The 15,972-nt window shown below is 41.0% G+C and overlaps 1 protein-coding gene across 2 annotated transcripts in view; it reads right to left on the reverse strand.

Annotated features, from left to right (window-relative positions):
- Window positions 1-15,972, reverse strand: part of nfatc3a (nuclear factor of activated T cells 3a) — a 67,390-nt gene that overhangs the window by 19,899 nt on the left and 31,519 nt on the right. For both annotated transcript variants that reach the window (XM_038700600.1, XM_038700599.1), the window contains 3 exons: window positions 3,756-3,955; window positions 3,065-3,237; window positions 2,506-2,646 (listed from right to left, as the gene is read on the reverse strand). In XM_038700600.1, the coding sequence (XP_038556528.1) occupies window positions 2,506-2,646; window positions 3,065-3,237; window positions 3,756-3,955 (514 nt within the window). The remainder of the gene's footprint in view (window positions 1-2,505; window positions 2,647-3,064; window positions 3,238-3,755; window positions 3,956-15,972) is intronic.

The following is a 15,972-nucleotide window of genomic DNA, read 5'->3' on the forward strand; positions in this document are numbered from 1 at the left end:
TCCCTAAATACTACTACTTCAAATACCTTAATAAAAAATTAATTACTTAACTAAAAAAAAAAATAATTATTTTATCATATTACTGGTAAAGGCAGAGAGAAAGAAAGAAGAGGAAAACAGACATCTATCAGAGATTTTAAAACACAATTTATAAAGTATTATGTAAAGGCCTTTTATTGTGTAGGCTTTCAGCGTGTCACCCATTTGCCATAAGAAAACTTCAAATCCCGCAGTAAAGGTTACAAGGAGGACCCAAGTTAAGGAATCACACCAAAGCTATGCATACCAAAAGATAGCAAACCTAAACAAGTGTGTTTGACATGTATCTGCTATGATCTCGCATGAACAAATGCTAGGATCTTTGTTTGTGTATATAGTAAAGTCATTTAAAGCACCATCCCGTAATCTCTGTATACTAGCAACAATAGGCCAGTCTCTCCAGTTCCTTATGAATCCACGGTTGTCTTTCAATAATGAGAGATGGTGGAAAAATATCTGTCACTGACTCTCTTTCTTTCTTTTCTTCCATTCCTACATTTACTCCAATCAGTGCCTTTCTGTACTAAAGCGGGCGGATTAGTCATGATGAGGGGGATCATTTACACAAACCTAATTAACATCATCTTCCCTGTCCCTCTCATATTCTTTCTGCTCCTTCCACCGTCCGATGCCTTCATGCACCATGGGGCCCAGCTAAGGTTTCCACTTGCTGCAGCGCTACAAAGACTTGACCATCAGTCAGTAGATTCAACCATGCTACTTTTCTATGCCATGCTTCACCTGGTCCACCTCAAAGAGCTAAAGACATTCCTCCAGGCTGCTTTTATTCTCCTAGAAAATCCTACAGCTTTCACTCAGAAAAACACCACCACTCAACGTTTCTGCCATGTGTGAACTTGATTCTGTTGCTCCTCAACACAAAGGTACCTCGGGCAGGCAGAGACTGGCTCAACGAATGTTATTCATTTAAAATTTCCATCCCAGGCAACAGCTATTGCATATGTTTTGATTACAGAGTGGTGTACAAAAGAGAAAAACAGATAAGGCAGAGAATGACAGATGACTTAAAAGAAACAAGACGAAAAAACATAGGGAATTTAGCTAGGTAATCTCTTTAGCCTGGGCATTTGTTAAACAGATACAAGCAACTTTTAACCTCGCAAATACTAATCTTAGGAAACAGAGACTCATTCTACACTCATCGTAACTTGCAACCCTCACTACACACAAGCAACCAATAGGAGTCCATACTGTAGTGATAGTGACTGCACTGGCTTCCCAACTGCAAACTGCTAATTGTGATTACCCCTAGATGTGCCCAGAGTCACTAAACCTTTTTGGATTATTAGTTCACACTTTTTAGCAACTTTGAGAAAAAAAATAGGGGAAACGAAATTCATGATATAACATAATGTTGAGACAAGGCACGCATCTGTTTAAATTAGCATATTCAATGACCATGTTACCTGTCATGTTAAGCAAGTGTGTCTGCGAGTGTGGGTTTTTTTTGGCTAGCAAAGGCACATAAACTTGAGTAAGTAAACTAAGTATGGTTGATATACATAAATTCTTACTTTTTTTCAAAATGCTGACAGAATGTGTTGAATTTTGTGTTTTGTAATTAACGTATACTAAAAGCAAAATTTCAATGTAAAGTCTGTATCACAATATACTATTTATTGCCTTCTGAATTGAATTTACTGTTTCATTTTGGAGAGACAACATTTCTGGCAGACATATAGCTGTTCTGCATTTGACAAAACACCCTGCGGTGATAGAGGACTTGTTGAGGCTGAGGTAATGACAGATCTGATCTGAGAACTGATTCATACACACACATATACACACACACACTAAACTAAATCCAGGGGTAGCTTTAATAGCCTTATGGGAAAAATACATTTTCTTTGGATTTTTAAAATATTTTGTGACAATAATGGTAATATTCCAGAAGCAAGAGAGAGAATCAATCGCTGAATATAGTATTATTCCAGTATAATAATTGCTATGAAACTAGGTTTGGTTTGCTACTTACAAAATGGAGATTCTAATTCTATTTCTCTGTCACAGGGCTCTAAAGTAAATTGTATTGGTGTCCCCTACTGTGGTCTTTCAGAACACCAGTCCAACTTTAAGAGCACCGTTTACTGTAAAATTGACATTTAGAGCAATACATGTCATTTTCACAAGTATGAGTATGAGTATGAGCCATGACTCCTATAAAGTCTTCATCACCTTCTACTGACTTGATCAACAAAATTTCAGTTTCATGTAGAAGTATATACAATTAAAATAAACAACTAAAATTGTGGGCAGTTTTGCCACTAAAGAATATAATTTTCCAACAGACCACATAAATGACACATGAAATGTTTTATTCATGGTGGCCTCTCTGATACAATATGTCAGACAACCATGAAACACAATTTTTACACACATAATTGGCACAAGCTGTTTCTGCAGCGGTGGTTGAAGGCTAAGCTGCTGCGCGGACATAACACTTACCAGGGCCTTTCTCCAGGAAGATGACCTTGGACTCTGGGAAGAAGTTGGAGCCGCTGATGACCATCTCTTCTCCCCCGCTGACCAGACAGCTGGTCAGGCTGGATTTCTCAACCTGGGGCAGCTCTTGAGCTGAACGCTGGGCTGGGAGAGACGCAGCAGGCGTTGAGGAAAAAAAGAGAATGATTATTTGCTGAGCTGTGTTCATTCACACGGCAGTCAATATTTTAAGAGGAACACCTTATACTATTATGCAGTTTATACAAAATTGTCACAAATTGTCACAAATTTGTATCCATACCTCTCTGGTAGCCCCAATACAAAAGGTAGTGATTATTGCAGAGCTATGGTAATGGCACAGACAGAACTGATTGACATTTTTACCATTTATCAGATGTTCTTATCTAAAGTGACTTTCAATGAGAGCAAACAGTAGATTAAATCAACATTCTAAATAGCCAGACTGCAAGCTTACTAATAAAGCAGTGTGTGGAAAGGTTTGTAGATGTGCTTGTCTGTGCGTGTTTTTCTGAATGAATTTGATTGGGTGTGTGTTACTCACAGCACTCCACAGGAATGGAGGCAGCCTGCAGCGACACCACCTTCCCGTTGGGTTGAGGGATGTGCACTCGGAACACCACACGGACCCGTGTGTTCTTTCTTCCTATATCCGTCTCCCCCTTCCGCAGCTCAATGTCTGAGTTCCGCAGCTTGAGGATGCCAGCACAGTCGATACTGCAAGGTAGAGGGAAAATAGTTGGCCCCATGCGGCACCACTGGGATGGCAATCATCTAAGACAAATTTAAGTAGTTACGGTCTGGGAGTGATAAAACCAACCGCAGGCCCAGTAGGGGATTCGCAATGAAAGGCAAATTAAGTGTTGAATCACAAATTAAAGATGCCTGTGAATATGATTTATTACAACTGTAAATGAGAAAATCCCTACCAAATCCCTTCCTATGAATTCCAATGTAAATGAAACCAGACCTTATATAAATATTTCGTCCAGGTGATGCAGAATCATAAATATTCGAATAAAGTTTGTCTCTGCTCCATGGGAAACCCTCAAATTTTCCTTTTGTGCCCAACTCTGCTGTTGGTTTACATTAAGAAAATCTATTAAATCCCCTTTGGAAGATCTTACAACAATGTATGATCATAAATGTGGTTATTTTTTTATTGGACAGGGCTTCCTTCATGGTGGTAAGCTCATAACTGAGTAATGTAACCCTGAAGTGCTTCTGACACATACCTGGCGGTCATGTTGTTTTCGGGCAGGAGTGGAATTTCAAGAACTTTGGTGCTGGAGACTACAATTTCTTGGCTGGCTGTGGCTACGGTTTTCCCGGTGATCCGGTGCACCTGGTAGAAGGCGTGTGGCCTCAAGTAACGGTCATCTGCTGTTCCAATGAACATCTGCAGGTTGACGGGCTTCTCGTTGTAGCCAATGAGCTGAGACACGACAGAGAGAGACAGAATAAAAACAGATGTGAGTTCTTGGGTTGCAGATGGGAGGTGTGAAAAAAGGAATACTCTCTTCATTTTCCTCTGCCTTCAGAAGGCCACCTTTTTTGGAGGGAATCTAAATGTCAGGTCGAGGGTGTTGTGATATTTCTGGCACGGCCACTGGAGATTCATCTGGTGCTTTGGCCTCCAACCAGTTTGACACTGATGTTTTCAACTAATAGTCTTATAATTTTCCCCCATTGCACGCCTGCTCCTTAACAGGATTCAGTACAGGACATTGTTACCGCCAAAACCTTTGAACCCAGAACCTTGAAACCTGTTCTGGTCAATCATTCCAAGACCAAATAAAAGTCATATTACATCTACAGTGGAAGAGAAAGCAAAAACACTGAATTGGCTTTACGAGATTCTGAACAGAACAAATAGCTGCGGTACTGACTTATCATTTAAATGAACAAAAAATTGATTAATGAATGAGTCAATTCCACAAAGATGTGAGGTGGATTTGGATTTCCAGCATGGCCCTAAGTTGTAAAAATGCTTAAAAGGGAGAGGGAGGCAATAACACAAAAACAGAATAATAGATATGAATATATGAAAGTTTGATATCTAATGAGCATCAGTCTAATAAATATTAAATGTAGCATAAAATTATACAAAAGCATCATTCACACAATATTTAACTCATTCTGTGAGGTCTTGTGCATTTAAAATGCCTTTGAATGGTTACACTGTGGCTAAAAGGAAAAAAAAGAAAAATTGCCAGTAAAAATGTCAACAGCCTTTTCAATTCCAGAGGCTCATGCGTGCCAACCTGGTTGGCATGGGACACAGAGACTAGCAGCTGCCCTCTCCATTAGTCCCCGAGTGCTGGCACCCCGGTTTCCAGGTGAGATGTTTGATGAAGGAAACGTCTTGCACGTCGGGTAGAGACAAGGAGAAGATGGAAAGGAGAGCAGGACCTTTACTCCTCAGAGGGACAGAACAAACACACAGGCCGCACAATTCCACCACTGTTGTAATGTTGTGCTTGGCAGACTCCGTGATGGCAAGATGGCACCCCGCCGCACAAACACTCCCACCAAACTGCCCTCGTAGCCCACACCTCCGGCACAGATGGGAGGGCAGCTCAATGAGGGTAACAGAAAAGAACAAGGCCATTCATTGCTGTTTCACCCCAGGAACTGCCAAGCCTCAACCCCACCACAGCTGGCTACTGACTCTTTCCTGCCTGCAGCTTTGCGTCACACACCGCTGTGTCAATGTTTAGTGCAAAAGTGTGGTGGGTGGAAGAAGAGAAAGTGGGTGTAACTTGGGATTTGTCATGTGCTGTTCCAAAACCAGCTACAATAAAAAAGGATTCAATGGATCACAACCAGGCCTTGGAAACATGTGTACCTGAAAAAAAACAGTGAGCAAAAACTACCGAAGAAGTTTTTCAAAATATTGACTTCCTCTGATGTCAATCATTAAACTATACTTGTTTGCAGCAGGATAATTAAACACAACTTTTTTTCCCGTTGGTAAGGGGTGAACTGGAATCAGTGGTAGAATTGGTGTTCATGGGAATTGCTGGCTTTGGATTTAGTGGTAGCCTGAGCTAATTTTCGCTTCTCCCTCTCTTTCTCTCTCACTTGCTACTTCCGAGATGGTCCCCTGTGGTGAAAGAAGTCAAGGTATGGGGGTCTGTGGAAAAACTGAAATACGCTATGTTTACAGCAGGTTATGTGAGAGGACGAAACAGAAGCAGATCCTAGGCAGGCAGGGCAGCAGAGCTTAAATCTTAATAATGCTTCACTGTTCTTAGCTGACTAAAAAGCTGGTAGGGTTGTGCTACTGAGCAATAAAAACCCATTGGTTCTCAAGAGGGTTCGGAATTGAAAATAATAAGAAGGAAAATCTATTTCTAGCAAGTAAATACAATTTGACGTTTTGTTACTAGTTAGTTAGGAAACGCATAGACATATTAATGTACATTAGGCAAGGCAACCTTGCCTAAGGCAAGTTTATTTGTATAGCACATTTCAACAACAAGGTAATTCAAAGTGCTTTACATAAAACATAAAAGCAACAGGGAAATATAATCTTCAATATGTATACATTTTGTAGAAGAATGATTAGCATCCATTACTAAGTAGCAAGGATAAATTCCCCTGTGAGGCCCTCTTTAAATCCTAAACTGAACACTTCTTCTTTACTTCCAAGGGACTATCCCAGTGTCTCAGGTTGATCAGGAGTGAAGAAGCCAAAAGCTACAACTCCGGGCTGAGAGGTGCAGCTCCAGACAGACTAAACTAATACAGCTTCAGAGTGAGCTGAAGAAGAAGCCATTAAGCTGCCTGGTTCAGACAGGTCACCATATGGCTTGATGTTCATTTATCTAGCTACTGAGTGCAGATCAGAAGTGTTTGCCAGCAGTTCAGTTGAGAAATTTAGAAAAACATTTTGAATCAAAGGGGGAAAATAACACTAACATTGACACAAGCTGCAAGAAGCATACCTTTATAAATTTTAGCCTTGCACTGAAATGAAACAAGGAATTTATTTTACACTAGACAGGATAAGACTGTTAGCTGCGTGGAGATTTGATCTTCGGGATTGAAAAATCTTGACTTGACCAAAAATCTGTGGAAAGCATGGTTGTATTTTCATAAGGAAGGGGCAGTTATTGACATGTATTTAGGTAATTAGGGAAAGGTTGGTTTATCGATACCAATCAATCAATGATTATTTTGTCAACTGTTTGCTTGTTGGTTTATAAAATAGAATTCCCTGCCCCCAGGCTTCTGTTTGTTGTTTGAAGCAAAAACTACCCCACCCCAAGGTATGTTGACACTCCTCTACCACATCCTCCATGTGTCTTAACTGCTTAGTGATGGAGGCATGTCTGAGTTCGAGCAAAGGACTGAACAGATCAGTAACTCGCGCTGTTTTTTATGGTGTCTGACTGGGTGTCTGTGCTTTGTACATATACACTTGAGCGTCCTGTTGGTTCTTGTATGGACAGAGGATGCTGCAGGAGACAGAAAGAAATCTGTGTCACACTAACCACAGGGAGGATGGCAACAGAAGGCAGCTTCCTCCTCACATAAAAGTACATACAAAGTTACAAGGGCAGCATATATTTCTGAAATTAAATTTTTAACCTTGAAATAATTCCTCACTCTGCTTTCTCACCGTTGCCCGTGTCAAACTAAAATCAACATACTGAATGTTCAAAACAACTGCATGCAGCACTTGAAATGTATTCGGAAGGAAGCAGGGACAGCATGAGGCCCCTATAATAACCAGTAATGGGTTAATCTATGGAAACCACATTAGATCTTAAGAGCCACATTAAAGTATAAATCTTGCTAGTAACAAGCTAACAGGTAATTATGCACCCTGGTCTGAATGGATCTGTCTATAAATGACACAATTATTCTGGATTCAAAGAAACATGGAGTCCCAGGAATCAACAGCCTTGTGGGCTGTGTTGCTTGTTTTATGATCATGTCTGCACAACGTGGAAGTGAACAGACAGCGCTTGCGTGTGTGTGTGTGTGTGTGTGTGTGTGTGTGTGTGTGTGCGCGCGCACGTGTCTGCTTGCATGCCTGCAGTGCACATTGTATGTGTGTGTGTGTCCATAAATAAGGGCATGTTTATTCGAGCACCATGTGTGTCCCAGACAGCATAAAGTGAGTTAACAGTGTCTGGAGGAATGTATCTGTGAGCGAGGATAGAGAGGCATAAAAAAAACTGAAAACTCATCACGGATGTGAATTAGAACACCACATACAGCACAGAAAATTGGGAATAACATTTTTCTTTGTTAAATCATGTTGAGTTAAAAGTAGAGCGGTGTTTTTTAAATGCCAGTGCCAATGTGATACCTGAGTTTGACAATTCAAGCGCTTAAATTGTGAAGATTTAACATGTTTAACTTTGTGTTAAATAAAGTAGAAGTTGTCTGAGATTTATTTTTCCAGCTTGTCAGTTCCACCCAGCACTGCAAACTGTCACCATGAAACAAAAAAAATCGCTCATTTCTTTTTCTTTCCTTACATTTACCCTCTTCATCTCTCTCTGTGTCCTCTTCTCTTTCTTCTGTTTCTCCGTCTCTACGCATGAGGGATTTGGTGTGTAGCCAGAGTGTTGACAAACATACACTTAGCAGGCCAGGAGTTCCATCCAAATCAAATAATCAACAAGGAAAACCTGATTAGAGGGCCAGAAAGAAAGGGCTCACTTCGGCAGCCCCAGTGAATCAACACTCCTGGCAAAACAGAAACATACCAGCCGGGCTAATTCAGTCCCCCTGCCACAGTCACAACTGTTACTAAAAACACAATTATCTTCTGTTTAGTGTTTCCTCGATTCAGTTCAATGTGATTCATTTAGAGAATTGGAAAAAATAGAGCAGCTTTACAAAGATAAATCATAAAACATAACAAAACTGATACTGTCAACCATAACTGAACACACGTAAGTCTTACAACACAGGGCTGCTTCAAAGAATAACATTTACATTGGCAGCAAGGGCTCAGTACGTGGCACTCATACATAAGGGGAGAAAGCAGGACAGGACAAGAAACATGACAGAGCAGGTGGGAAGTTGTTAGTTTTTTCAAATCTTTTGTATATTAAATGATTTTCACTGATTTTAAAATTTTCAAATCGATGTAGATGGGTTTCTAACTTGAACACTACGTATTATATCCCTAAGACAACATTAAAACTGTGTTACAAATGCTGAGTACAATGATACCATAAGCTCCTCAAAGAGCAGTCCAAGCACGCTTCAGGGGCCCATTTGCACCTTTCAGTTCGGAAAATGGGTAAAACACCACCTGCAAACAGCGGGACATGTAAACAAGCACACATGGATAATACCAGGGCCCTGGCGGAGGAGGCTTCTCGACACTGAAATGCACACGACACACACCCTTGACTTGTTTCACATTCCTGAGTCACCCCTCCGCCATCCACTAAATCTATGCTTGAGTGTGAAATACCACAGGAGGGTGGTCTCTGCACTTTTGACTCCTCACCTTTCTGCCTGTCCAGAGTGCACTGAGCCCATCTGGTCAGTCAGCAAGAAAATGAGGCCTGATAGAGATCAGTTCTTATATTAAACCGCACTGACATTAAAACCGGTCATATGTCCCCAGGCCTGCGCTCGCTGAAGCCTGTAACTAACTTATGGCTGCCGCTGCCGCTTCTGACTGTGGATCGAGTTTAGGATGAACTCCCTCCCCTAAAATAAAACCGCTGGATACGGTTACATACTTGGCTCCCACTAAATAAAGTCCCCACTTATTTTTGGCCTTCATCTGTTCCACTGATCCAGTAATAAGGCTAGCAAGCGGAGGGGGAAAACATCTCCCATCAATACATACACACACCAAAAGGGTTTAACTTTTGTTAAAAATACAAAAATAGCAGTAGTATTGAGAGCTGATCTGGGCTTTGATGAGAGTTTTAATAATGGGGATATTTTTATGGGGAAAGCTAAGAGGGAGAACATCACCTGCTCTCTGCATCACATCCAGCCTTTCTCATCACATACTGTGTTTCAGCAACAACCTGCAAGCATTAATTCATTTTCTGTGTTTATCTCTTCTTCTCGTTTTATCCTCTCCTCTCTGCTTTTTCATTCTTCATCTTTCCTTTCATCTCTTGCCACTTCTTTTCCCTTTGTCACTCTCTCCTCTCCGTCCCTGTCCTCGCCTCTCACCTAGCTCGGCTGCAGCCCTCTGCCGTAACTCGACACTTTCTCACAGCGAGCGCCTGACTCTGCCAAGTTGTTTCTCTGTGTTGCTCCGCTGTTGCCATGGTGAGACTCCCTGTGTGTATGCAGGAGCATGTGTGTGTGTGTGAGCAGCTACATACACTCACGTTGGTGTAAACTACAGCCCTGAAGCTTTTGTCGGTGTGTGTGTGTTTTGTGTGTTAGAATGTGTGGATTATGCACACTAACTTTGGTGTAAACTGTAGTCCTTGGAAAGGGTTGTAATGTGTGTGTGTGTGTGTGTGTGTGTGACAGTCTGGCTAGCATGTGTGTGCAACAGATGTAAAAACAGGAGCAATGGTGGTCAAGGTCACGAGTGGGCCCATTTTATCTGGCAGTGGTTTCCCTACTGTGGCACTGTGGCACCACGACCCGAGATCTATGGACACGCACACACACACACACACACACACACACACTTGCTGTTTGCCCAGCACACTAGGGAGGGCAGAGAGAGCCAGGGGGCCGGTTGACTGTTTGTTTAAACAAGGTCAATACATGCACACGCACATGCGCACACACAGACACACACAGGAGCGTTTACTGTATACTGCATGAGGACTGTATATGGCCTTGCTAGACTAGTCCAAGCTCAATTCCTCTTATTCCCCATTCTATCCTCCCCCACTCTCCCTCCCTCCCTCACACACACACCTCTCTGTCTCTCTCTCCCCTTCTCGGTGACTGTTTTCTCGCTGTGCGCTAAGCCTGATTACAACAAATGAGAGCCAAGCTTCCAGCATGTTTACATCAAATACAATCCTAGGGCAAAGCAACGCTAGCTCCAGCCAGTTCACACAGTGAAAACCGCATGGTTCTGCATTGTTGTCTGTTTCTCTCCCCATTATGGCGGTCCAGTCTATTGAGAGTCAGCAGAGTGAGAGAGAGACCTGTCAGGGAAAAAGCAAGAGGGCAAGTAAGAAGAAGAAAGAGTGCAGGTAAGACGGAGGTCGGCAGAGAGAGATGGCCAGAATAAGAGAAGGGGTTAAAGACACTGAAAGTGCCAGAGTGAATGACAGAGACAGAGAGCGACAGCAATGGGGTCATGGCCATGCATTCAAGCACTGGGATTGAAATCATTTAATGCATCCAAGCCAGTGGAAATATAAGGCTGTCTTGGACAGCTTCTGTCGTGTTCTCTTTCAAATCCTTGTTATCAGACACCGTGCCTTCATTTAGATTTATTAACTGTCGCAACAAGTTTAAAAATGGACATAATATGTTTTCCAACTGTTTGTTTTTCAGACTTGCGTTATATTAAAGCACAGTCCTTTGCAGTGTTTGTGTGCTGTGTGTGTGAATGTGACTGTCTCTCCACTATATCTGACAGCCCTTTTCTGTTTGTCCCTGCCTGTCTCTGTCCGCCGCAGCAGGTAATACCAGAGGGGCTCCTTATATTTGTGTGGGTGCAGCAGCACTCAATTAAGCTGGTTAAATACGCACAAGGATACCTCAGCCAGCCAGAGAGGCTTTGGACTTATCTGTCTCCTAGCAACAGGTGCACCGATTATGGTCTGCAGCTATCCCCGGAGGAATGGCTAAAACAGCCAGTCAGCCAGGCACAGACAAAGCCATCCTGCAATGTACAATTATTTTTTAAAGGTCAGGTGGTCAACAACATTACAACCTACTGAGAACCATCTGGATCTTGCACATCTGCACGTCATTATCAATACCACAAAGGTTGTTTTCAAGTCTGTATGATCATAAACAGCGTGCTTATAAAGAGTATGGATAGTGGATTAAGTTGATTCATTCATAATTTTATAAATAATTTCTTTCGATCAAAAAGTTAAAAGATTTCTCTGGCAACCACTAGATTACAAGGGGGAGGATTTCTGTTACAGGATTCTGATTTTGTTGTGCTTTACAGGTGAAAAAAACAGGTTTCTAATAGATAAAAGCCCCACAGACATTATTGACAGATGGACTTTCAACAAAGCTACACTGTATCACCTTTGCATCTGAATAAACAACATCTCTCACATAACCACTATGAATCGTGTCTGTCAGAACAGTTCAATGTAAACACTGACACACTTTGTAGTCTTTGTTTGTCTGGCTACCGTACATAAAGAAGGGAAAAGGAGCTGACTGCTGTGGCCATTGCCAGCCTAGGTTCTCTCACTGATTAACAGCTGTTCAACACCCTCATGTCTTTCTTCTTAGTATTAGCATACCAAGTTGGTGTCAAACTCCCAAAACGCTGCAGTCTCGCATGGTTTATTCCTTGAGCGAGTGAGATGTGTTTCCAGAGCACAGGTTGCTGTGACATATAATTCAAAGACATGTCTACTTAATATAATGCACCACACAATATACTCTAATGCTTTTAAACTCACACATGATACAAGAGGCAGAGTACACATAAAGTGCCAGCTCACAACAGCAGCTTGTTTGAGTATAATCATAAATGTATGAAACTAAATCTAAATTATTCTCAGTTGAGCTCTACAACAGGATCTCCACAGTCTTAATTCCTGTGGTTACACTTCTTCACATCTCCTATATCCTGTGTCTGGGGCCCAAAACCGCAGGTCAGAAATCACTGACCTAAAACTGCTCTTCAACTGAGCCGGTAAATTCTACACAGACACGCTAACAAATGAACACAACCCTTCTCTCTGAGAAATCTGGATGAGAGCCAGTAGGCTGAGAGGTATGAGTAACTTGAAAGCCTGGATTCTCAAGCTAGTAGATACAGAAACTAAAAGACATTGGAATGCTTCTTTCCCGCAGAAAAGGTTCATATTTAAAGGTTCCTTATCGAAACATTGTCTACCGATCTACAATCCTTTCCAAAGTATTTGAGTACAGTTAGTGGACGAATCTGTAGTAACTTCAAAGTAATATAGTAATTGAGTGATTTTATAATGCATGTTCTAATAGATGTTTATTTTTATATTTCAATGTGGGTGCCAAATTGTCACTGGTGAAGACTTGACCAGTTCCGGTAAATCCTGTTTTGTTTTTACCAACCTAACTATTTCATTTTTCTTCTTTAAAGTTTTAAAACAAAACATTTTAAAGTAGAGTTCAAGACAAAAAGCCATAATGCGGTAGCCTCAAGGTTTTCTTCAACACAATTTGATCAGAGCACCTAAAAGTGATCGAGCCACAATAACTGGCCAAACACGGGAAAACCAGGCATCGGTGCCTTCAAGACCAGATAGAGACATCCTTGAGTTTGTAAACGAGCCCTGGCTCGTTTGCAAGAGTCTGCCAATGCTTTGTTGGGTAGAGATTATGTTACTGAGAGACACTACCTGAAGCCAATAAAGAGAGTGGTGCTAATAGAGAGGAGTTCGAGTTTCAAAGTAGAATATACACATCCCTCAAAACTGCCACCAAATGTTACCTGACTGAGAACAATTTAGATTCATCAAATAAGGCATGGCCTAATTTCTTGACCACGTCCAAGAAGAACCTAGAAGGTTCTGCTGCTGTTGTCTTTGACAGACATGTGATTGATGCAATGCAATGGTAAGTGCACAGAGTTGATTTTAACAATTATGCAGCAGTCCATGAAGCGAACTTTCCAAAACTGAATAGACTGGTGAAAAACAATGTGAGCATTGCAGCTACCAGAGCACTTTCAGAGAGGGCATTCAGCACAGGAGCTGCAGCACCCGATTACATGCCACAGGACTGTAGTCAAGCCACATGGATAAGCTTTCTTCTTACCACTTACCACTGAATTTTTTTCCTGAGCAATGTCTTACGCCCAAACCTAGCCCCAGCAGAAAGGTTGTACTTTACCAAGTTGCACTCCACCTTCTATTTCTTCAATGTCACAACTGTATAATAATGTAAGCAGATGTACCTACATAATCTTGTTCTTGACTGTTAATATCAGCCATGACTCGGGTTTAAATACGTGTGCGCTAACTCGTTTTATTGTGCTATCCCCAAATGCAAATCTCTATGACAAGAACTCCAAGTTTGCAGACGTCAAACAGGGCAGATGAAGAAATCAAATGTATACAGAGACAAACAACAGACACAGTCCTGATTCTGCCTGATACAAACAGTGTTTTATCAGGCCTGACAAAAAACACAAGGCAAGAAGATTTTAAGATAAACACAGTAAGGAAGAAGACAGCATGATAGTTCACTCTTCTAACTAATAACCAAACAGTATAAAGCAGTTTAACATTTTTGATCTTGTAAATTAGACCAGCCCCACAGATCCCTCCTCAGACATTTTCTTGTTTTTCTGTTGACACAGCAGCTCCGTGGTGCATTGATCTGGGCAACAGTGTGGCCACAAAAGGAAGTCATCACCATGTCCAGATGGCGGCTATGCCGTCATGGTGACATCACACCACCAGAGTCAAGACCCAAGGAGAATGAGAGTTCCCGCAGGGCCACAGACAACATAGAAGTACAATCTGTAGAAAGGGCAGCTGCTGGAGTATCATAGTTTTTCCATTAAAAAATATGAATCCTCAGTAAAAAATCTCACTTTGAATGCAGAGCGGAGAATGACGTAGAGATGATTATTAGAAAAGTAGAACACATTACAGTGGCCATTAAGTTATTAATTAAGTCATAATAAAAAAAAATTCTAGTTCTCTCACTATAGAACAATGTTTGCCATCATAACAAAGAAAAGCTCCTTCTTAACATTGCCCCCCCAAAATTGTTAATGTGGTCAGTATCTCAACTACATTCACAAATGTCCAATCTATGTATGAAAATTCTGTGGCAGAGGCTGCAATCACACATGCTGGCTCCAGTGTTATTCTGCCTCGGGGGAATAGCTTAGTTCACACCTACAGTGCACCTGGGAAACACGATATGTGCAAGCTTGTTAACACAGACAAAACAGTGGCTGAATGAGTTTGAGATTCCCTCCAATTACATTTCATGTTAATGCTTTTTAGGCATTAATTTTAACATATGTCTGACCTTATATCAGCATCTCAATGCATGTTCTTCTGCTAACCTCAAGCAATAATACATATGTGTGTGTGTTGGTTTTCAAAGTAAATGTGTTTCTGTAAAAACAATAATGATGTCACAGGGTGAGGAAATGACCTTTCAATATGGTACTTTTTTTGCACAGCGCATCAAAAAGAGGCTAAGAATACCAACAACAGAGGAGTGGGTGTTTAGTAAATATAGATTGACTGTTAGACCTGCCGGACAAGTGCTGATACTATCTATCCTCACCAGCGCAAGCCAGCTGTTAATTTTATGTTGATTGTCAGTGTAATTTAGTGTCTACACCAAAAAAGCACCCAAAGGCTTTGTAAGTGTTTCGTAAAATGATTCTGGAACACAAACTTTTCTATAAAAGATAAACAAGGTGAGTCACTGTGAGTTCAACACACAGGAAATTTGGGGTCATTTCAGGATAAGCAATTTACAGCTGGACATCAGTATATCAATTCTGAGGTATTAAAATGATTAACTTGAAAACTGCTACTATACTGAAAAGAGTTTACCGGTACATACATAGAATAGCTGAATGATGTAAAGATTTATTGAGCTTGACATCACATACACTCTAAATTCAAACATAATAATACAAAAAAAAGACTTCCTAATCAAACTCACTTGCTCATGCCTCCCGCCCTCATAAAGCTCATTCACCCACATATTTTCTCTCTGTGCACATGGCTCTGCAAACCGCTGCTCATGACAAGCAAATGTTGCCAGTGTGCTTCTCTTGCTTTGTCTACTCACTCTGTCCATGACTACACATTGCCATTTGTCAATCTAATCATGAAAGTGCGTTTCTGCAGATATACATGTGATTTTCATTTCCAGCGATGGTAGAGGCAGCATACTGCTACAGAATGTCTTTAGAAGAAACATTGACTTCTTTCACTTTCTGCAATAATATAACTATATGTACAGGTACTGGCCAAATCACTTTATAGGAGATTTATTGGATGGCAATTTATCAAGAACAGAACAAATGATTTGTAAACCTAGCTCCTCTAAAGAAAAGTACATGAGTGGGAGTAAACTTCTCTTGTGGTTTATCATCATGTTTTTTGCCTCCACAACCTAAACTGCTATTAGCTGTTATTGTTGCTTTAGATTCTAATCTATAGCCCGGCCCAAACTAATAAATGTAATAACGTGAAACAAATTACATGAAACAAAATTTACAATTTTGAAAAGAAATATTTGGGGCAAACAAATCACTCTGCTATCTTCACACTACAGTAATACTGACAGCACTAGTCAGGAGATCCAGGGATAAGCATGCAGATACCT

Source organism: Micropterus salmoides, unplaced genomic scaffold (assembly GCF_014851395.1).
Source record: "Micropterus salmoides isolate LMB-PRFRI ecotype aquatic unplaced genomic scaffold, ASM1485139v1 Ms_hic_scaffold_6, whole genome shotgun sequence".
In the NCBI taxonomy this organism is placed as follows: Eukaryota; Metazoa; Chordata; class Actinopteri; order Centrarchiformes; family Centrarchidae; genus Micropterus; species Micropterus salmoides.